At 41.4% G+C, this 21,958-nt stretch overlaps 1 protein-coding gene across 3 annotated transcripts in view; it reads right to left on the bottom strand.

The window, feature by feature from the left end:
- Window positions 1–1,624: 1,624 nt before the first annotated feature.
- Window positions 1,625–21,958, bottom strand: part of TLK2 (tousled like kinase 2) — a 103,792-nt gene continuing 83,458 nt past the window's right edge. For all 3 annotated transcript variants that reach the window (XM_029211519.1, XM_029211521.1, XM_029211520.1), the window contains 7 exons: window positions 21,413–21,504; window positions 15,751–15,840; window positions 11,905–12,074; window positions 10,533–10,671; window positions 6,837–6,948; window positions 4,883–4,990; window positions 1,625–2,728 (listed from right to left, as the gene is read on the bottom strand). In XM_029211519.1, coding sequence (XP_029067352.1) covers window positions 2,555–2,728; window positions 4,883–4,990; window positions 6,837–6,948; window positions 10,533–10,671; window positions 11,905–12,074; window positions 15,751–15,840; window positions 21,413–21,504 — 885 coding nt within the window. In that variant the 3' untranslated portion in view covers window positions 1,625–2,554. The remainder of the gene's footprint in view (window positions 2,729–4,882; window positions 4,991–6,836; window positions 6,949–10,532; window positions 10,672–11,904; window positions 12,075–15,750; window positions 15,841–21,412; window positions 21,505–21,958) is intronic.

Genomic DNA, 21,958 nt, shown 5'->3' with positions numbered 1-21,958 from the left:
GGAAATCACTTCTTAAAACTTATTTTAATATTTTCCCCACCCCCCAAATTGGGAAAAGCCAAAACAGTCTGGCTGGATTTAATTACAAATTAGTACACATTTTTCTGTCATTGTTTAAAGTAAATCAACATTGTGGCAATGAGGGATTATCCTTGGAAAAAGTGAAACCCATATTAACAAAATATGTCATGGAAGAACTCCACTTAGTGATTTCACTGGTTACTTACAAGTCTAGAAAAGGTCAACATTCTGCATGTTCCCCGGGGCTTATCCATGCAGTGGAAAGAGGCCTTGGCCAGACTCAACCAAGCCCAATCAGCTCCAACCAAGCCCTAGACCCAATAAAAGCAAGAAGAGAGGGCATCCCTTCTTCAAAGTGAGGGTAGAAAAGGTAGATCACCAAATAAAGTCCTACAGCTTCACTCATAAGAACTTGGGGGAAAGGAGGCAGGAAGTTAGAGGGAAGTCTTAAAGATGCAGCATTCCTTCATCCTTAAAAGAAAGTTAAAAATTAAACACTTCAAGATCATTGAATGAGAGGGAAGAATAGAGGAACAGAACTTAATTATCTTGAGTAAGTTTAAACATGGTCTCAACTTCATCCATCTTTTCACATATACAGACACCATCCTTTCAGTGTTGTGCTCAACCTCTGAGACACCATGGGTATTCTGATTAGCAGCTTGAAAGTAATGGTTTTAAAAAAAGGTACGATACACACATGTGTATAAATATATATATTGCAATAAAATCGCTCTGGAAAGCTAGGGGCAACAAGGACTCTGGAGCTGACTTCCTTCCCTTCAGAGTTCCACAGGACAATACATCCGTGAACCTCTCTCCAATTTGGAACACTCCATCTTCCCTTAAGATCTCCTGACACTGGGGAGAGTGGGGCAGGTCCACAAAACAAACGAAGGTCCTAGAAAATGTGTCACTACTGGCATTTTTCACATGTAAAAGAAATACTAGTCATGAGTCATTTGAGAGCTCTCTACCCTTCCTGACTGCCCTCCCCCCTGCCTAGGGAACTCAGATGCCTGAATGCTGCATCTTTAAATATTTCTGGCTGAGCCCTTTTGCCACATATGTCAGTAACATTCCAAGCTGGCTACCACATGTTCAGACTCTGGCCTCCTTCCCCCTGTACTGTCGAGTGCTCTGCTGTTTCAAGGGCACAGTGGGGCCATGCAGCTCCCATTTCAGCTCCATCTTCAGTTGATCATACATCTCAGAAACAACCAAATTTTAAAAAAATTAGTTCCAAGAGAATGTTCATATTTGAAATACTTATTTCCTTTGAGATTATTTTTTAACTTCACTCAATGAATCTATTAAAGTGAGTTAGACAAAGTGTGTGTGTGCACATGCACACACACACACACACACCCACAAAACTTAGGGGTTTGGAGGTTGTTTCCTGCCAAAAGATCTAACAGAGGAAAGCTTATGTGCTGATCAAGTTTTAATATCACGGTTAACAAGAAATGTACACCATTTAGCAAGTACACACGAGACTGTGGGCAGGGCTCCTGATCCCTGGAGCATCGGGCTCCCCAGCCCATTTTTTGCCTACCTTTGGAACAGTTTCAATAGTTACTACATTCAGAGAATCCAAGAGGACTGCATGGACAGATGAACCTTTATTTAAAAAAATAGCACTTCAAATAAATTAAAAGGGACAACCGTCAAGTGTTCAAATTGTGAAGAAATAGTTGAAAACCTAGAGAGACTCCAAGCTGCAGAGTTCTAACCTCATTCTTTGTCCAATGGCAAAAACCCACACATCTCAGTACTCCCACTCAATTTTTTCCCTACTGAGATGAGGGAAGCAATTGCAAACAGGAGACCAGACGGAGGAGAAAGCTGCATCTGACCGGAATGAACATTGCCACGTACTTGCTAATACGGGTTTCACTTTATGACCAAATGTATTCTTTCAAAAATAAAAAAGGGGGGAGGGAAGCTGCATGTTTTTAAAAACTGAAGTTATTTAGGGATAAAACACTAACTCTAGTGCCTTTAACAGGCAAGAGCAACTTTTTTTCCTCCGAAGTCAAACACCATCCCCAGCCGAGCCTTTGTGCTACAAGCTTTTCAGGAGATGTTACCTAAACTTTATTAAAAGAAAAGAACAAGTTTAAATATAGACACTGGACTAGCCCAGTCTTGTATTTTCAAGTCCACATTCTTCATCTGAAGCACTGCATCAGGGACCCCCCCCCTGAGTCTGCATGTTTTCAAGTTCACAGTACATGGAACCAGTTTTTCTTTTTAATTTTTTCCTCACTCAGAGCAGCCACACGCAGTGGCCGTTGACGCCGGAACCTTGGGCGGGGCCTTTTCCTACGAGGCCTGGCCAGAGTTGCCCAAGGTTTCTCCTCAATGAGAATCGATGCTGTCATGCTCTATGGATGGGAAAAAAAGCAAGAAAATAAAAGCACCTGGTACAGGTTTCATGAGATCCATTTGGATTCGCTATGTTCCAAACCCGCTGCTGAATGCCATTAGTCCACTTTGTGTGTGTTGAACAGTTTGTGGCTAGGAGTGGGTCTCAATTCGAAGAACTGTTATTGGACGCCCCAGAGGTTGATGCAATAGCAGCTCCAGCAGGGCTACTTGTGGAGACCGACTTTCGGATGTGAGGAAGCAAGTAGGGGTCACAGGCCAACTGCTGGACGTCGATGCGGTCCTCCTTTCGGTAGGCCAAGCATCGTCGAATAAACGCCTGAAAGGAAAGTTTCTTGAAGAAGCCTGAAGCAGATGATCCTGGCACCCCAAGAGGGAACCCAGGAGGTTCTGTAGCAGCTGCCAGGGCCCAGAACAAACGTCTCCTAGAGAGAAGGGGCTTTAGGGCCTTGCCTGGAAACCACTAGGCAGACCCAGGAGAGACGTGCCAGACGCAGCATCTCTCTGTGGCCGCTGGTTCCTTCCCCAGCAAAGGTGCCTGAGCCATTCCCAAGGGGGGCACGGGGCATGACCTCTCAAGATCTCTGTCCCCAAAGCACAAAGACCAACGCAAAACTCCCCCTCTCTGCCTTGGCTGATGTGCATGGGCACAGTATAACTTCATAGTTCTGCATCTACAAACCACGGTCTCGTGTGAACTTCCTGAGGAAGTGGAAATTGTAGTGACAAACTATCACCACGTGCAGGGTGACTAACACTACGGTGTGCCACAGATGGGTAAATGCTTTCTCGGTGTGTCTTATTTTTCCCTGAAAGATCAGCAGGCAAATGATCAGGCACGACTACATCTAAGTAGTAAAGGAAAACCTGAACAGGACTTGTCTGCTCAAGAGTACTGCAGACATAAAAACTTACTGATTTGGAATCCTAATTCACTACCAACATGGAGGTTTCCTTTGTGCTAGGTACGAAGAGCTATGTAGCCTCAGTTTCTACAATTTTAAACACAAAGGCCCTTACGTAGATTATCTGTCTTCTCCTATTTCTTAACCACACAGTTCTATTTAATCACAGCCTTATAATATAATTCTTTTAAATTGAATCAATTTTAAAAAAATCTAAAATATTATCATCCAAAGTCCATCCTTTACATTCGGGTGGTAATGATGCCTGGATGTAGGTCCATTGATCGTAGCAGATGTACCACTCTGGTGCAGGATGCTGACAGGGGGAAGGCTGTGCATCCGCGGATGGGGTGGCTGCGTCAGCAGGGAGTATATGGCAATGCTTTATTTTCCACTCAGTTTTGCTGTGAATCTAAAACTGCTCTGAAAAGTAAAGTCTATTTTAATATATCTAAAACATAAAGTGAACTACTGATTTTCTATTTTTTTCATGTTTAATTAATAAAATTCCTGGTTTTTCAAAAGCAAAGACACCTACACATAGTTGCTTTATTAAAGCATTTGGAAAATAATAAATTCACAGAAATGAACATAAGGATCCTTGGCCTTTAAAAATTAAGCTTTCTGGGTTTCCCTGGTGGCGCAGTGGTTGAGAGTCCGCCTGCCAATGCAGGGACACGGGTTCGTGCCCTGGTCTGGGAAGATCCCACATGCCGCAGAGCGGCTGGGCCTGTGAGACATGGCCGCTGAGCCTGCGCGTCTGGAGCCTGTGCTCCGCAATGGGAGAGGCCACAACAGTGAGAGGCCCGCGTACCGCAAAAAAAAAAAAAAAAAAAAAAAAATTTAAGCTTTCTTAGTGAGACACCTGGAGCTGGAAGGTTTTCTTGGGATGGACACCAATCAGATAAACTCCTTTTGCCTTGACCTTTCCCTCTACACAGCTTCCAGGGCAGGCTTTTGAAACAGTAATCAGATCACAAAGTTGCCCTGATTAAAACTTTCAACTGCCTTCCATCAGTTTACAATCTATCCTGCTGCCTCTCCTACTACTCTCCCCTCTGCTTAGCCTGCTCTGTGGACCTGCTAAGCTCACACTCACATCTGAGCTTTATTCACTTCTCTCTGCTCAGAATATTCTTCTCCCAGATCTATACATGGCTCCCACCTTCACATCAGTCAAGACTGTTCAAAAAAGTCACTTCATCACTGAGGCCTTCCCCGACCATGCCATCAAAAAAGCGGGTTCCCCCCTCTCTACTCCCTTACTCCGATTTGCTTTCTTCAAAACATTTATCACCACCTGAAACGTATTCATTTTTAGTTATTGTTCGTCTCACCTAGTAAAATGTAAACTCCATAAGTACAGGGACCTTGTCTGTGTAGTTCACTGCCACACAGTCACAGCTCCTTCCACTACCTAGAACAGTGTCTAGTACTTAATAGGCACCCAATAAATGTTTGTTGTGGGAAGAGAGGGGGAGAAGAAGGTAGGGGTTGGACAAATTACCCAGAGAAATAATAGAGAAAGCAAAGCAGACATTTCTGCTGGCCAATGGATCAAAACTTACCTTTGCTTCGGGTGTTACTACTGGCTTTGGCGGGAACTGCACTTCAGTAGCTTTGAGGATAGTATTTTCTTGTAGAATGTCTTGCTGGGACTGGTTATGGCCAAAAGGCTATCATATAAAAACAAAACAAACAAAGGTATGCCTCTGGTTAAAATTAGAGAGAACACAGACTTCCCAGGTGGCACAGTGGTTAGGGATCTGCCTGCCAATGCAGGGGACACGGGTTTGAGCCCTGGTCCGGGAAGATCCCACAGGCCGTGGAGCAACTAAGCCTGTGCGCCACAACTACTGAGCCTGCGCTCTAGAGCCCGCAAGCCACAACTACTGAGCCCACGTGCCACAACTACTGAAGCCTGCACGCCTAGAGCCTGTGCTCCGCAACAAGAGAAGCCACCGCAATGAAAAGTTCACACACCACAACCAAGAGTAGCCCCCGCTCGCCACAACTAGAGAAAAGCCCACATGCAGCAACGAAGACCTGATGCAACTATAAATTAATTAATTAATTGAGAGAGAGAACACAATTCAAAACCAAAGAGAAAGGAAAGGAGAAGACACATCTCAACAAGAACTGCTAGAATGAACTTTGGAGATGATCTCCTCTAATTCTCTCATTTTATAGATAATGGATGGAAAGGCTCAGAGCTTAAGTAACTTGCTCAAATTCTAACATCTAGGTTAAGGCAGGGCTGGGACCAGAAGCAGCATCTGCTATATCACAACACCTCTGCTAAGCTTTGCTTACAGCAAAGATAAAGAAGATTCAGAGCAGGAACCAGCAACCTCTTTTGCCCTGAGTGATACCTGTGGGCTTAAGCAATATATATGTGTGCCGCTGACAGACCCGAGACACAGATGAAGAAATGGAAAGGAAGTGCAAGAGGAGAGGGGTACCAACAAAGTGGGGAAAAAACAGAGTCGGGGCTACTCAGTGAGTGGCTTCATCTGTGCCACAAATTGCTATCTTCTAATAAACTCCTAAAAAAATAAGTTCACACCTAGTGTCATCTCTACAGTGTTTCTACTGAGATCACGATTCTTTCTAGATAACCTCTACTACTATTATCAACAGCACTTCCACAATATCAGAGTATAAATAATAATTAAACCCTATTAGTTCTGAATAGTTTCCCCACGTTAGATAGGTACAATAAAGAAACAAACCCAAGGAGAAGTTAAAGAGGAAGCTGAGATCTGAATTAAGAATTTGGTCTGGAGATTGTAATCAAAATATTAGGAGTCTAAGGGAGTTGTAGAACTCCCAAATGGCTTAAACTCACAGCCCAATGGGGAACGCTAAAACACACAAACACACGGGTAGCAGAAATAAGAATATAAATATACAACTGGATCCCAATATATACATTTATACAAGATATTATGCTCATAAGGAAAACACAAATGTGACAATGCATTAGATGTAGTTTACCGTCTACGTTTTTACTTACGCAAATAATATATCACCTTTACCAGAAGTAACAGACAATGAGTACTTTCTGATGTCACCTACCCGGTACAGAAATACAAAGCATGCTTTTATTAATAAAAGCTCTAACTAATGGGGTGGTTGGCAATAAGAAGCCTTGCAGATTTTTCAAGTTTCAATTCTTGGGACCCTTAAGAATGGCTCTTGGGAAGACTGTATACTTTAGTAAACTATTTCATATATTTCCCTGTACATATTATCAGAATCAAAACATAGACTGGATCTGAGAACAGCAAAAAATGCATGTCTTCAACAGCTCCGCAGAATTCATTAGGTGCCCTGGGACTGAAAATTTCTGCTTATGCATAAAGCTTTTATAATTAAAGTCTGTATTTTCTTCAAACCACAACTTTCAGGATTCCATTCTGGATAACCCAATGATTAACTCCAAGAGAATAATCCACACAATGCCACCGTGTACATGCACCACCTAAGACAGAAGCCACCACATCCAACTGTCTTCATTACCTTCCTTCCATAAAGACACTGGTAGAAGATCACACCCACTGACCAGACGTCAACTTTATTTGAGATCTTTGGTGGTTCTTTCCCAACCACAAAACACTCTGGTGGTAAATACCTGGGACAAAAGGGAAATAAAAATTCTTAGAAAAAAGACTGTATAAATCTAAGACATTTACAAAAAGGCAAAATAAAAACCCTGTTAGAAATAAAAATATCCGAATCTTAACAGTTGAAAAGCCAACTTAGACCCATCTGGATAAAGGAGATGAAAAGACACTCTAACTTAAGGAGGCAGCAATGTCCTATTATAAAGCCTTAAAATACATGTTTCTTACTTACGGACAGAGGTGAATATTGTCCCTAGTTCCTACTTTACCCACCCCAGCCTCCTTTCCCAGTGCTGTGCCCAATATAGGTGTCATTCAACAAGTTTTTAAAAGGAGAGGGAGCACAAAAGAAGTGCACACAACAAACATTAAAATACAACTAGAAGTGGTGTGATTTCCTTTCAGGCTGGCAGAAGAAGATGTCTCCAAAATAAATTACTCCTTTAAAAGTCCAAATGAATTCAGGACCCAGTACAAATCTGAGGGGAGTGGCTATTCTGTCTTCTTAAGGTAGCCTCTTTTGGAAATCTAGACTAAAAATAACTACAATTATAGTCAATGGTGACATTAAAGTTCATATTATGAAAGGATATTTTACATTCCCTACTTTAAGAGTGATCAGGGGCTTATGGAAGACTAACAAATAGTGCATAAAAAGCCAAACAAACTACTAGTTATTAGCCCAACTCAATCCTCGTCTGAATTCCTTCCTTCCCCACCCACCCCTGGCCTCTAAATAGACTAGCTGGACAGCCAACCACACCAAATTGTATGGTGCGGAAGGTAAGTGCCTCTTAGCATTTAGGAAACAAAATAAATATGTTTTTTCTCCTCATTGCCTGGAGTCTTCACCATAGCACAGCTGGAAGGCAGAATTCTGAAGATAACAAATTGATTTCTGCAGATTTCATGCTGGCAAAATCAATTCTGTGAAAAACTATTATAAACCCTGCTGTGCTTCTGGTATAAAAATCTAAATGTATAGCTGGAAGAGAATCACAAGAGTTGAGAGGCAGAAAATGTTCAGATGATGGGCTTTTTTTTTTTTTTTAAAGAATTTTAGTTTCAGGTTGTTCCTTTTTATTTTTAACAGTCATTTTTAAATGATTAAGACCACTGACCTAGATTATTATTTCACAATGAAAGCTTTTAGCCAAAACACACATTGAAAAGTGAAAATATAGACAGAGAACTCACAAAGGGGGGTGGGGGAGAAAGGCAAAGAAATAAAGATATAGACAAAAGAATCTATAAAAAGAACAGCTCTTCCAAATGCCACTAAAACCTCCCTGAACCGTAAGTTTTCATGGTTCTTGATTCTTTAATATACATAACTTAAATATGATCTTGGATAAATAACAAATAGAAACTTGATTCTAAAATGATTTTTTTAATGTACTTATAACTCTTTGGTGGAAGCAGTAGGGAAAAAGTAAGTTCTTGTTTGTGGTGAGGAAGAACAGAGGTTGTTGGACTTCTCCAAATGCAGAGCAATAATTTGGCCAAATAGACACTGTCCCTTAACAGTACAAATCTGGCATATCACTTTCTAGGACTCAGTTTCCCCAACTATAAATGAAGAAATACACTAGTTCTTCACCCAAATAATAAGCATTCTAAGTCCTTATCAAGGACTCTGGGAGGGAGAGTAGAAGACAGTTCTAAGATACTACACTAAATTGTATTTAAAAAACAAAGTTGCATACGCCATCATGATAAAATCCTCATAGAGAAAAATGATTCTCAAGGCCTAGTCTAGGGGTTCCTTATTTAAAAGTAGTATTCCACGTAGAAGAATTCTGGAACAACCAAATGCCACAAACAATCACTTAAAATCTGTTATGTCCTCCCATTCTATCTATGTGTCTCTGGGACATAATACGAGGATGACATATTGAGGACGGTGATTATAAACACCAATATGGAGACTTTTTAAACCTTCATAGAAACCCATAAAATTAATTTTCTCAGTAGCTCCCTCTCTACTTTACTCTTTATTATGAAAAAAAAATCTTCAAATATGATCTAAAGTAGAAAGAATCGTAAAATGAACCACAAGTAAACATCATCCAGCTTCAATAATTGTCAAGATGCGGCAAATCTTTGCTCTTATACACCCCTCCCCACCTCCCCCAACAGATTACTTTGAAGCAAATCCCAAACATTACATATTTTTATTTAAATTCCAACCACTGAATTTTATAGCTTAGCAAATACAGCAATAGGCAGCAATGAGATAATTAATTTAAACATGAAAAATCTTTACCTTTAAAAAAGAACAAGCTATCAAATGAAAAGCTAAAATCCAAGTTCTGGTGAATTTATATAGCAGAGGTATAGACCTGCTTCCAGAATTTCCAACAACAGATATTTTTGTATCATTTACTGACAGGAACCCACAACAACCACCAAGTGAATAAACACTGTAAATGTAGCTTCTATTTTAAACCTAGAATCTCAAAGTTTTAATTTAGGGACTGATTTTCACTATAGGTACCATCTCCACAAACAATACGGAGCAAGGGAAAGTTGAAATTTTGTGTACATGGTGTTTCTAGCAGGATATGATTGAGTCTTTCTTTAATATGACGGGAGTGGTAAGACCAGGACTGACGTCCCCCTCTTCTCTGTCTGTTTCAGATCAACAACCTCATTCCAAGAGAGTCACTAATCTCCTAAGGGCCAGGGCCCTTCAGTCTCAAACATAAGCGACTTGGCCAACTGACCCTGGGGTTTAACAGTATGTATTCCCCCTCCCTTAGTGCTACTGGAGGCTTTCCCATGTTCAGAATTACACATTCCAATGTATGGCTTTGTGTCACCACCGCAGACGTGAAAAGAAAGCTCTGGTAACATGCCTTTACAATCACAAAGCCAAATGCCTGAGCTGCAGGTTATCTTTTATGGTTTTCACTGTCAAAAGTAATACTCAGCAGAGTAGGATAGGGCATAGAACAGGCAGGCAGAGCTAGCTGGGGTGGGGTGGCTGGGGAGTAGATGAGTGACAACAGATGGGAAGAAATGTGGGTCAAAACCTTTTAGAACGTGGCTGCCAGAAATGGACAAATTTCTTGGTAAACCATGCTTGTGTTTTCCTGTTTAGATTTCAAGGGATGCTATGGTTATTTTACATCCTAATCTTCATAACTCCTTAGTTCTTGAGAGTCCACCATCCTCAGGCAACTCTAAAAACAAATCCCTCATCCCATTAACTCATGAAGAGAGAGACCTGCATTTGAAATTCTGAAAAGAATTTAAGGCCATTCTTTACATACGCATGAGCAACCTCATCCTCTATCTACTCAGTAGGGGCAAACCTAGGGAGGAAACAAACAACTCAAACACGTGGCCCCACATAATCTCTTTCTCAATGGTTTTTCAAGAACAGAAAGAAAAATTAAGACAAATTCATGTAAATACAAAGAATCAAACTGTTGAAAAGACGGTAAATATTTGGAGAGGAAAGTCTACTATGGTATACAGCATTTTTGCCTAAGCAGACAGGATGTAGTTTAATTAATAATTACCAACACTTCAGTATAGCACAGCCACATCTCCATCAGCCAACTTGACAAATCTCCCAGGTACCTACCAGTAAGTACCAGCACCTTGCGATGTTAGCTCCATGCCATCCACTGAATTGTAGCTATCATCATCCATGATCTTGGAAAGACCAAAATCTGTGATTTTTATCTCTCCACATGCTGTACCATTTACTAAAAGAATATTACCTAAAAAGATAAAAAACTTCATGAATAAAAAACTTACTAATTAAAATAAACCAAGGTAATAACAGGCAAGAAGAGGACAACTGAACTGAAACTCTTACATATAACAGCAAACATTTAAATCTCTGGAATAAAACGCTCTGGACTCTGGATGCTAGGGGAGAGTTGTAAGTGTCTGGCGGCAAATTTCTCTTTTCCAAGAATCACCTGCTTAATGTGCCAAAACCACCACTATGAGCAGTGGAAAAAAATAATTAACTGGCCAAAGTAAAGTATCACTTCTATGGTTGGTCAAAAATAGTGGGAAAGTTACATCCGAACTTTCAGTAAGGATCTCTTAACCACCCTGTTTAGGACAGTAGTTTCGGGCGGGGGGGGGGTGGGGGGAATCAAAGAAAACATACAAGGGAATCTAAGCTGGTACCACAGTGCCACCTACAGCTCCTGGGGCAGGAAAATGTAATGGACTCAGTGACAGAAAACCCAATTACACAATAGCCATCTTTTTAAAAAATCACTTCATTGTGATGAATTTTTTAGTCATTTGAATTATACTAGAAAATTAAAGAATAGTGAATAGTGAGATTTAACATGTAGCTATCAGAAGAGGAAAGCAAAGTTAACAAACGTGCCCACCAGGAGGTAAATGGGAATCTTCCCAACACCTAAGCTCAGCTGGTTAGAGCAGTCTACAGACAACACAGGCAGACTTCTAAGCAACAGCCCAGAATGACAACAACAGACAGAAGTAAGAAGTCTAATTGCTCTCTACTCGACTGGCGACTATCGAAGTTAGATAGTAACCATGAGAAAAGATGGAAAATTCCACTCGGAATTTAATGAAATGGGAGGCATATGTGTAAAATAATTTGTTAATGTGGGGGCACTTATCAGAGAGACTTGGAGTAGAGGAACTGCTATGCAGTGTGAGTAATGGGAAAAAAACAAAACCGAGCTTGCCAGAGCAGTTCTTTCTTAATCGTACTGACATCATGAACTGCCCTGGCTCTAAGACAAAGGCATTGTTTCTCCAGAGCATTTAATACAACCCACCCTCCTAATAAACCCAGTGCTGTGTGGCCGGGACTCTCTTATTCCCACTACCCAGGCAATTTAAAGTCAGATGTTATTAGGCCTTCTTGGTCCCCGGCCAAGTCCCCTAACTTTATAAAATTAAAAGTCACTTATAAGACCAAAGAAATACTACCAATACTGTCTCCTAAAAATTAGACATACCTGGTTTGAGGTCATAGTGTATGATGGGAGGTTTTATTTCATTTAAGTACTTTAAAGCATTCACAATCTGCATGATAATGGATCGGGCCTCTTTCTCCGACATTAATTTGTGCTGTTTCAGGTAGAAGTCCAGATCATTTCCCTCACAGTATTCCAATACTGTACAAAACCTAAACATAAATAAACCAACATTTGACCGTGGGATAAGAGCAAGCAGATTAAGTCTAAACCAGCCCGACTGAAAACGTCAGGTCATTAGCTTCTCACTTCTTTCTTCTTTGCTCCTTAAACTATTCTTCTATTCTTTATTCAGTATTAGCTAACTGAGTGGTTTACTGGAAGAAAACTGCTTACTCTTTTGGTGAAGAGCGTCTGCACCCTTCCTGTTGGAACCTGCTGTGCTAAAGTTCACCCAGGGCATACCTCTCCTTGAATCAGGACCATAACAATACTGACAGGAACCGTAATGTATTTAAGCTAGATACCTCTTTTACTATCTACACAATGCTCCATTTCCAAACAAGTACCTTATGATCAAATACACAATTGTCACTGCAAACATTTTATATGGCCTCAAGTGCTGACAGTGAGGGAGAATCTAGGGTTTGCCTAGGTCCCAAGGGCTGGTTGCATACTACCTCTCCTGCCAGATTGGCACATACTATGATTCCTCTTTGCTAAACACACAAGGTATAAAAGAGCTTTTTAAAGTACAGTATTGATGGTTCTAACAAATGTATTATTACACAGTATGAGTTTTTTTCTTTCACTTGTATCAGTATATCATACAGACCCCAATTTTTTTTTAACATCTTTATTGGAGTGTAATTGCTTTACAATGGTGCGTTAGTTTCTGCTTTATAACAAAGTGAATCAGCTATACATATACATATATCCCCATATCTCCTCCCTCTTGCGTCTCCCTCCCACCCTCCCTCCCTATCCCACCCCTCCAGGTGGTCACAAAGCACCGAGCTGATCTCCCTCTGCTATGCGGCTGCTTCCCACTAGCTATCTGTTTTACATTTGGTAGTGTATATATGTCCATGCCACTCTCTCACTTCGTCCCAGCTTACCCTTCCCCCTCCCTGTGTCCTCACGTCCATTCTCTACGTCTGCATCTTTATTCCTGTCCTGCCCCTAGGTTCTTCAGAACCATATATTTTTTTTTTAGATTCCATATATATATGTTAGCATATGGCATTTATTTTTCTCTTTCTGACTTACTTCACTCTGTATGACAGTCTCTAGGTCCATCCACCTCACTACAAATAACTCACTTTTGTTTCTTTTTATGGCTGAGTAATATTCCGTTGTATATATATCATACAGACCCAAATTTAAAACTACATACCATTCGTGCCACTAAGGGTCATGTGTCTATCTTCCAAGGCAGTTATAAGCTAAAGGAAGGCTTCCTGAGAGATGAATACCTTTTAAGCTATTCTAAGCTGTGACAATATGGGTAAATCACTCAGGGTCTAGCTGGGAAATAAAAACCAGTATTTAAAACAGAGGGGCTTTAATTCAGGGAACTAATCCCAGAAATGACGGAAGAGCTGAGAAGACAAAGTGGCCAGTGAGCACCCCAGAAATCATCTAGAGCAGGAAGGCATTAGCACCCTAAGGCCAGAGGGCCAAAGGGAGGAGGTGGTGCAACCAGAACCAGACTCACCAAGGGAAACTGCAACCACAGCTGGGCGGAGGGGTCTCCACCCACCACCACCTATCTCCCCATTGGCTGAACCCCACTGAATAACAACTGACAAAGGAGCCTGGTAAATACACCCTGCAAGGGCCAACTCAGCTACGATTAAAGAGGCGCAGGACTAGCACTATGGGGCTCTGGGCAGCTCGAGGCCTTCACAAAGCACAGGAACAAGATGCGGACACACACGGTCCTGTGGGATCCCCAAACTGAACAACAGCTCATGCTTCTTATGAAACATAGCATGTCCTAGCATGCTAGCACCCTATTTAAGAAAATATGCCTAAAATTTATAGATTCTCTGATCTGATATGCTGAAATCTGAGGCAAAGACTCTCATGCTTAGTGAATTTATTCTGGACCCAATGCAAGCTGAAAATAAAACCTCACTTTTAATACCTAAACAACTCTCAGAAGACTTTCTAAAACAATGGTCTGACTTACTTTTGATAAAAATTCACCATACACACAACAGGAAGAACAAAGTAAACAACTTAACAATAGCATAGAATCAACTCAATTTCTCAGATTAGTTAAAAGTGTGTATACAATTCAAAACAGCAGATAATCCGAGTCATTATATTTATTTTTGAAATGATTTTTGTACTTACATTTGGGGGTGCGTGTGTGTGTGTGTGTGTGTGTGTCCTTCCTAGTATTCAAGGAACTTACTGAAAGCAAAACAGTAAGCCACCCTGTGGAAACCTGCTCTCTAACTACAGTGGGGTTTTCTGAACCCCACTCCATGCTACACACATGACTGTGCTGGGTGCACCCGACTGGAAAGGGGAAATCCCTGAGTGGATGTTTCCAAAGGGAATTATGGTCTCCCTTTGGGGCCACTTCTAAATGTCGGCCGGCTCTCTGTGCAGCAACCTCTGAGACAGTTGCTGTCTGGAGCAGGCTGAACAGCCTGAGAGGTGGAGGGAAACACTTGTGGGCCAGACCTAGGTATGTTCTCCTGATTCATTTCAGACTCCAACAGAGAAAATGTCTCCAAATGCTGAAATATTTCTAAACTCCTGGATAAACCGAGAGGTCTAGAGCTTACCTATACCAAGTAATGAAATACAACAATGCCTACGGTTATTAAAGATCTCAGACAAGTCACTTAACTTCCCTGGTCCTCAAATCTCCACCTACACAGTGAGAGGGCTGGACTGAAATCCCTATAAGCCTCTGAACCAACGTATATTTTAGGATGCAGCACTGGGCTACGCCACATTCATTCGCATCCTGCGATAAAGTCACGTTGCTGGCACTTCTTCGAAAGGCCCGTCAGTGCTCATCAGGATGGGGCAGAGACTCTCTTGACTGGTGCTTCTCGGTGGTATGCTGGCACCAATTTGTGCCAGTTTCTGAGAGCTGATAAATTTTCAGGACTTTTGTGAGCTGGCTTTTAAGCCACTGGTAGGATGAATGGATAAACAAAAGGTAGTGTATCCATACAATGGAATATATCCAGTCACAAAAAGGAAGTACTGATACATGACACAAGAAGAACCTTGAAAAAACACCATGCTAAGTGAAAGAAGCCAGTCACAAAAGTTCACATACTATATGATCCATTCATATGAAAGTCCAGAATAGCAAGTCTACAGGCACAAAAAGTAGATTAGTGGCTGCTTACGGCAGGGAGTGGGGGTGGAAGAATAGGGGGACGACAGCATAAGGTTCAGGGTTTCTTTCTGAGGTGGTGAAAATGTTCTAAACTTGACTACGGTGATGGCTGCAACGTAAATATCTGTGAATACACTAAAAACCACTGAACTGTATACTTTTAAATGGGTGAACTGTATGTATGTAAACATGTATCGATAAAGCTGCTTTTTTTTTTTTTAAATTGGACATGTTCAGAGTATTTATACCACAGAAATTGGCAAACAGTACAAATCAGCCCTATGCCTCTCCCCACCAAGCTGGTTGTTAAGCGTTTACCAGCACACAACAGCACACACCCTGTGGCCAAGAGACGTCTTGCTGGCCCAAATCTGAATTCAAATATGATCATTTTCCCGTAAGTGTATTTGGTCCCCTCAGAGAGCATTTCCTGGACCCAGATTTAAACTCTATTCCATGAGTAGTCAACACACTGCAAGAAAATATTATCTGCTAAGCTAAAATGGCATAGCACTTACGAGTCAGTGTCCAGTGAAAAGTAATCATACAGTTTAACTATTCTGGGATGATCCAGTTCTTTGTGAATCCGGTACTCCCTACATGCATGCCTGTAAACAAAATGGAAAATTAACATTTTGCATTTTGGCCTGTCTCTTAGAACTCTTCCAGGATACTCCTAATTTATTCTCTCACTTCTCCATTGTTCCCGAACATTCATTCCATTCAGGTCCATCTAGTCCCCTGATCTTTCTTCATCTTATTTTCTCTACCAGTATCTACCAAGCTGTTGAGAAAATAGTAGGTGCTAACCTTTTATCCCTTTCGAGTTCATTCTATGGTAATCTCATCTCTTTTATATTTATACCCAAATATCAGAACTTTAAAAATTATAAAGACAGCATTTTTTTCTTTCCTCTAAAGCTGATAGTTTCTATCTATAAATGTTATATATCCTGGGGTTACATCAAGGAGATCAATTTTAGCATGTAAATTCACTGGGTAAAAGGATTACCTGTTAGAAAAGGCAATTAGCAGTGCTTTGTATTTGTTTGTTTATAAATCCTACTCCTTACAAAAAGAAATTTAAAAGACTATCAGCTTTACTTTCTTTTACGAAAATGCTAATTTGATCAAAAGTTTGAAATTATGGAAACCCTAGTTTTCTTATAACAAGAATATATATATACGTGTATGTATGTATGTATTAACATCTTTCTTCTTTAGTACTTTTCCAATTTAAAATTATTTAGTAAGATTAGGAACAAAAATGTACGATATAATCTGGCAAATTCATATACTGAATTTTAAAAGAGTAACATTTAGTTCTCACTTACAAACAGAGTAATAGGATATTATTATATTTTAAGTAATCTAGCACCATTTAGTTTGGGGCATTTTGTTGTAAGACAAGAGTCAGAAAAGGGAAACTTTCCATAGTATGATAAAAAAAAAAAAAAGTGTGTTATTTTCTGAAATGTACTCTAGCATGTCAAAAATACACAGAAAGTACTCAACCAAAGAAAAGCTGAGGAACAACTAGGGGAAGAGGGAGGGGAAGGATAGGAATCTAAAAGTAATTAAATATTCTTCCCCAATGGAAATTTGTCTGACTAGGCTTATTTTTCAAGTGGCCATTTTTGGCAGTTTTTGCTTCTTCTGATGCTTAATTTCATCAGCATCTTTATGTCTTTCTGAAAAGAAAAAACTTTCCAGCACTGAGGCAGAGCAACGTTAGAACACAGGAGGCACTGGGATCAAGAAACCAGGCTTTGAGTCTGAGCTCCATGATGCCCCCTCTCCGGCCTTGTGGGCCTGCACCATCATGGCAGTGGACTGGAAGTTTTAAAGGGAGCTCCCTAGATTTGGATGCCTCCAAAGAGAAGCTAAGCAAACGTAGCTTTGACCCAACCCCCCATCCCACCAAAGCAGCTCCACACTGTCCTTTTTTACATATCAAGATTCCACGGGTAGTGCAGTGATTAAGAATCCGCCTGCCAATGCAGGGGACACAGGTTCAAGCCCTGGTCCAGGAGGATCCCACATGCCGTGGAGCAACTAAGCCCATGCGCCCACAACTACTGAGCCTGCACTCTAGAGCCCACGTGCTGCAACTACCGAAGCCTGGGTGCCTAGTGCCCATGCTCCCCAACAAGAGAAGCCACCACAATGAGAAGCCCACACACCAAAACGAAGAGCAGCCCCTGCTCGCTGCAACTAGAGAAAGCCCGTGCACAGCAACGAAGACCCAACGCAGCCTAAATAAATAAATAGACAAACTATATATATATATATATATATATATATATATATATATATTCCACAGGACAGTCCAGCGCTTAAGACTGCATGCTTCCAATGCAGGGGGCACAGGTGTGATCCCTGGTTGGGGAATTAAGATCTCACATGCCACACAGTGCAGCCAAAAGAAAGATTCCATGTAATATTTCATTTGGTAAAATAAAGGTGATGCTGTTTCTAAAAAAAGAAAACAAATTTAGAAACCTATGGTCTAAACAGATTACCGTTAAGTCATTTCTTACTCTCACACACTATAAATCTATAGTCCTCTGCCCTTTTAACTTTTTGATTTTTGTGCTTTTCAAAGTAGAGACCAATTTCTCCATCATGGTATAAAAAATAGAGGAAAATAAAGGAGGCAAAAATTATGAATCAAAGAAAGTGGTAAAGTCCTCGCCAACTAAGAAAACTTTCTGTGTGTCACTGAAAGCACTCCCTCAATGTCACGTCAGGCTCTAAGGCCATTCCTTACGGTTCAGCAGGCAAGGCAGAGGCTCTGCCATGTCCTTTATATGTTCAACTTTCAACTAAGCATCCAAGGGATTAATGTACTATAAATACAGAAACTTAAATAGAAGGCTGGAAGAAACTTATCCACTAAAGTGTTAGTCTTTTTTTTTTTTTAAGTGTTAGTCTTTTACTCTAAGTGGATCTATATTTAGACTTTCAATAATTTTATCCTAGAAAATTAGAAGAGTATCATACAAGAGTATACTAACTACTTTGGACTTCCCTGGTGGTGCAGTGGTTGAGAATCCGCCTGCCAACGCAAGGGACACGGGTTCGAGCCCTGGTCCGGGAAGATCCCACATGCCGCGGAGCAACTAAGCCCCTGAGCCACAACTACTGAGCCTGCGCTCTAGAGGCCGCAAGCCACAACTACTGAAGCCCGCGCGCCTAGACCCCACACTCCCCCACAAGAGAAGCCACTGCAATGAGAAGCCTGCACACTGCAACAAAGAGTAGCCCCTGCTCACCGCAACTAGAGAAAGCCCGCGCTTAGCAACGCACCCCCCCCAAAAAAAGAGTATACTAACTACTTCAGATACAATTATTTCTGTGGATAGTTTTATATGAAGTTTTTCCTACCATAAAGTTCTTAATATGCTATTTTGGGGAGTTAAAGAAATCGAGTAATACCTATTAATGCTTTAATAATGCAAAAGTAAAACAATCAGTTTAACTTTGTGTTTGTGGGGAGAGGAGAGGAAAGGGGGTATAGAACAGAACTCAAAAATAAACAATACAACAACCTTCTATTTTCTTTGAATTTTTCCTTCTTTTTTACCCAAATAAATGTTCTGATTCCAGATGGGGCTTGGAAGTCATCCCCACAAAGTGAAAAGCAATCAAAAGACCTTACTATGCAGGGTAACAGTAGCATTTTCATATTTCATAATGTTACCACAACACTGAAGTGTACTACTTTTCAGTTTAACACTGAAGTTTTGAAGCACTCTCTAAAATCTGTTTGGTGCCTGATATAAGCCTCCTTAATTTAAGTTCAAGAGAGTTAATAACATTTTGCTAATTCACTGTTATTTGTAGCCTGAAATTCATCAGTATGATTTCATATCAGTTAGCAAGCAAAATCTTTCAAAGAAACGTGGAAGTGCTTTAAGAATTTCCCCTCAAGGATGAAGAGGTCACAACAACTTTGCACACCCCCTCCCCAGTGTGTCTGTCAACTGGGAAACAGCTCCTGCCCAGACGGCTCCACAGAAGGTGCTCAGGAGTCAGGACTCCCGCCTTGGTGAGGAAACAAAGAATAGGAGGGCACCACTGCGAACCACAGCTGAACCGGTACAGAACTCAGAAAAACGAGACTGTCCCCTTCACTTGCTCTGTGACTCCATCTGGTAGACAAATGTGAAAAGAGAACCAATCTACACCCGTCAGGACTCAAAACAGCTTGCCAAATGTGTCAAGGAGGTGCATGGTCCTGACTTCAATCCCTCACTGCTTCAAAAGGCTACAGTGGGGGCTTCCCTGGTGGCACAGTGGTTGAGAATCTGCCTGCCGATGCAGGGGACACGGGTTCGTGCCCCGGTCTGGGAAGATCCCACATGCCGCGGAGCGGCTGGGCCCGTGAGCCATGGCCGCTGAGCCTGCGCGTCCGGAGCCTGTGCTCCCCAACCGGAGAGGCCAGAGCAGTGAGAGGCCCGCGTACCACACACACACAAAAAAGGCTACAGTGAGCACAACCCCACCTGCAATCACTACAGTATTCGACACCAGCGTTCTCTTTAAGATCAGCCTGAAAGCTGGATACTGAGACTAGGTAAAATCTGTATAAGTCTCTGCACAGGAACTACTTCCTCAAGGTTGACCAAGGTTGTCCTCTTGTAGAGTCACCTGGTTTGGAGTGGGCAGTGCACACAAGCTGCGGCACAGGCTCCGAGGATAGCTGAAGGGTATTTTGAAAGAGATGCAGGAACTGTTCCTATACCCTTAGGTACTCTGAGTCTCAATATAATAAGGACATTTCTCACCGTTTTTCTAACTGGTCAGAATAACATGTGGTTTCCTTCTCTCAAGTGCTCCCTGGCATTCGCTGCCGCGTGCTATTCGTCCCTGCATGTCAAATGCCTGGAATGTACTTATAATAATGTAACTGCTCCTCAGAAGCATCTGGACTGCAGCTGCCTCTCACATAAGGGACGCATGAGGGGTGCCATGCACAGAGCACACATCATCCATTTTCCTACCTCTGCTAAGCCCCATTTCTCTTAATGCCACAGGAACCTTCTCTCCCCGAGTGCTGAGCACCACTGCCAATCTGCATGGAACAGCAAGAGTTCCCAGGTCCCGGATGAACAGTAGGTATAGAGCAGGAGTTGCCTTGCTCCATGCCTGAAGAATGGGTTGATGATGTAGAAATGTTTTATTTTTCCACTAAGACTTAGAAGCTAACTAAAAGTTGGCTAAAGTCCACTGCCTTTTTCCCTCCAAAGTACTATTTATAGGAAAAAAAAACCAAAACTGCTTTTATAGAAAGGAGGTAGACTGCTTTACATCAAAAGGGGCTGTTTCCTCCTTTCAGGGGTAGGACATGTCTAATGTAGTACTTGTACCTACCAAGGAAACAATATTAAACCCAGTGGGGATTCTAACAGCAAATTAAGTCTGCATGGCCTCCAAAGCAAGTGAACCATGAACTCCAATGTTCTGAAGCTCAGAGGAGAGACAGGCAAGGCTTGACACCAGTGGAACAAAGACATTCACACCCGCTCATGTAATAACTATTCATTCTAAAGAGCCACCCTCTCACCCCGTACCCCAAGCACAGATGAGGGCCACCATGAGTGGCATTCTGAAGAGGGGAAAGCACAGCGAGCTGGACGCTGAAGACCAAGAACTCTGAGATGGGCAAACTATGATGGGGAAGGTGAGCTCAGCACTGAGGGCCTGAACAAGTCAAACAAGTACCACCGAGGCACACCAGGTGCCCCGCATTGTCTCCTTTACGACGAGGTGACTAAAGCAGCAGACAAAGCCCCACCCGAAGCTCCCCAGGGTCCCTAGACCACTGAAGAACACTCTCACATCTGGTTTCTACAGACAAGCAACAATAATTTCTGAGGCTTTACTTGTTTATTATAGCTAATTTTAGATGCTCAATGGAAGGGGATGGTTAAACCCACTGGCTTTGGATTAAGGGAAGTCTAGATTTAAATACCAACTCAGCCATTTCTTAACTGTTACTCAAATTCTTTAAGTATCAGTTTCCTTAGCAGTAAGATGGAAAATTCACTCTCCTAGGACAGTTATGAGGATTAAATGAAACAACAACAACAATGCATGTAAAGCTCTTAACACAGTGCTCAAACTACAGCTATTATTACTAAATTTTGAAAAATGAGACACTCTAATATCACTTACTTGTGGTAATTCTCCTTTTTCTCATCTCTCCAGTTTTTATTTAACTGGTGAATTTTCACAGCTACATATCTTTGTTCTGTTAGATCAAATGCCTATAAAGAAAAGGAATAAATTATATTCTGGATAATGCTAATGAGAATTACAGGCAACTGACTTGAAGCTTCTGTTTAACAGACCAACATACTCAAAGTCCAAAATGCATTATTAAATAACAACAACAGTGGACAACACAACACACACTTGTTTCAGAGTTGCGATCATCTTTCTTGAAACTTGTGATCAGATAATTTAGAAGTCTCCAGACGCACTGGCACCAAAGGGTTCAGAAAATAAAGCCAAGCATACACCACAAACAGAAAGACAGCCCATGCCTTAACAGTCACTTCTAAACAACTCTCTTTCTGGACATCATCTACCTTATTTGGGACCTTTCTTCCCTAAGCTGGCTCTCATCCCTCAGCTGACACTGGGACCTGACATTCTTCAACAGTAAGTCCTGCCACTTTTTTTTTTTTTTTTAAGATTTTTTAATAGGCTTTATTTTTA

This window comes from Monodon monoceros, unplaced genomic scaffold (assembly GCF_005190385.1).
Source record: "Monodon monoceros isolate NGI ecotype Baffin Bay Population unplaced genomic scaffold, NGI_Narwhal_1 Super_Scaffold_9, whole genome shotgun sequence".
NCBI classification, from domain to species: Eukaryota; Metazoa; Chordata; class Mammalia; order Artiodactyla; family Monodontidae; genus Monodon; species Monodon monoceros.
The sequence above is the reverse complement of the archived record's forward strand: the minus strand, read 5'-3'. Positions and strand labels throughout refer to the sequence as shown.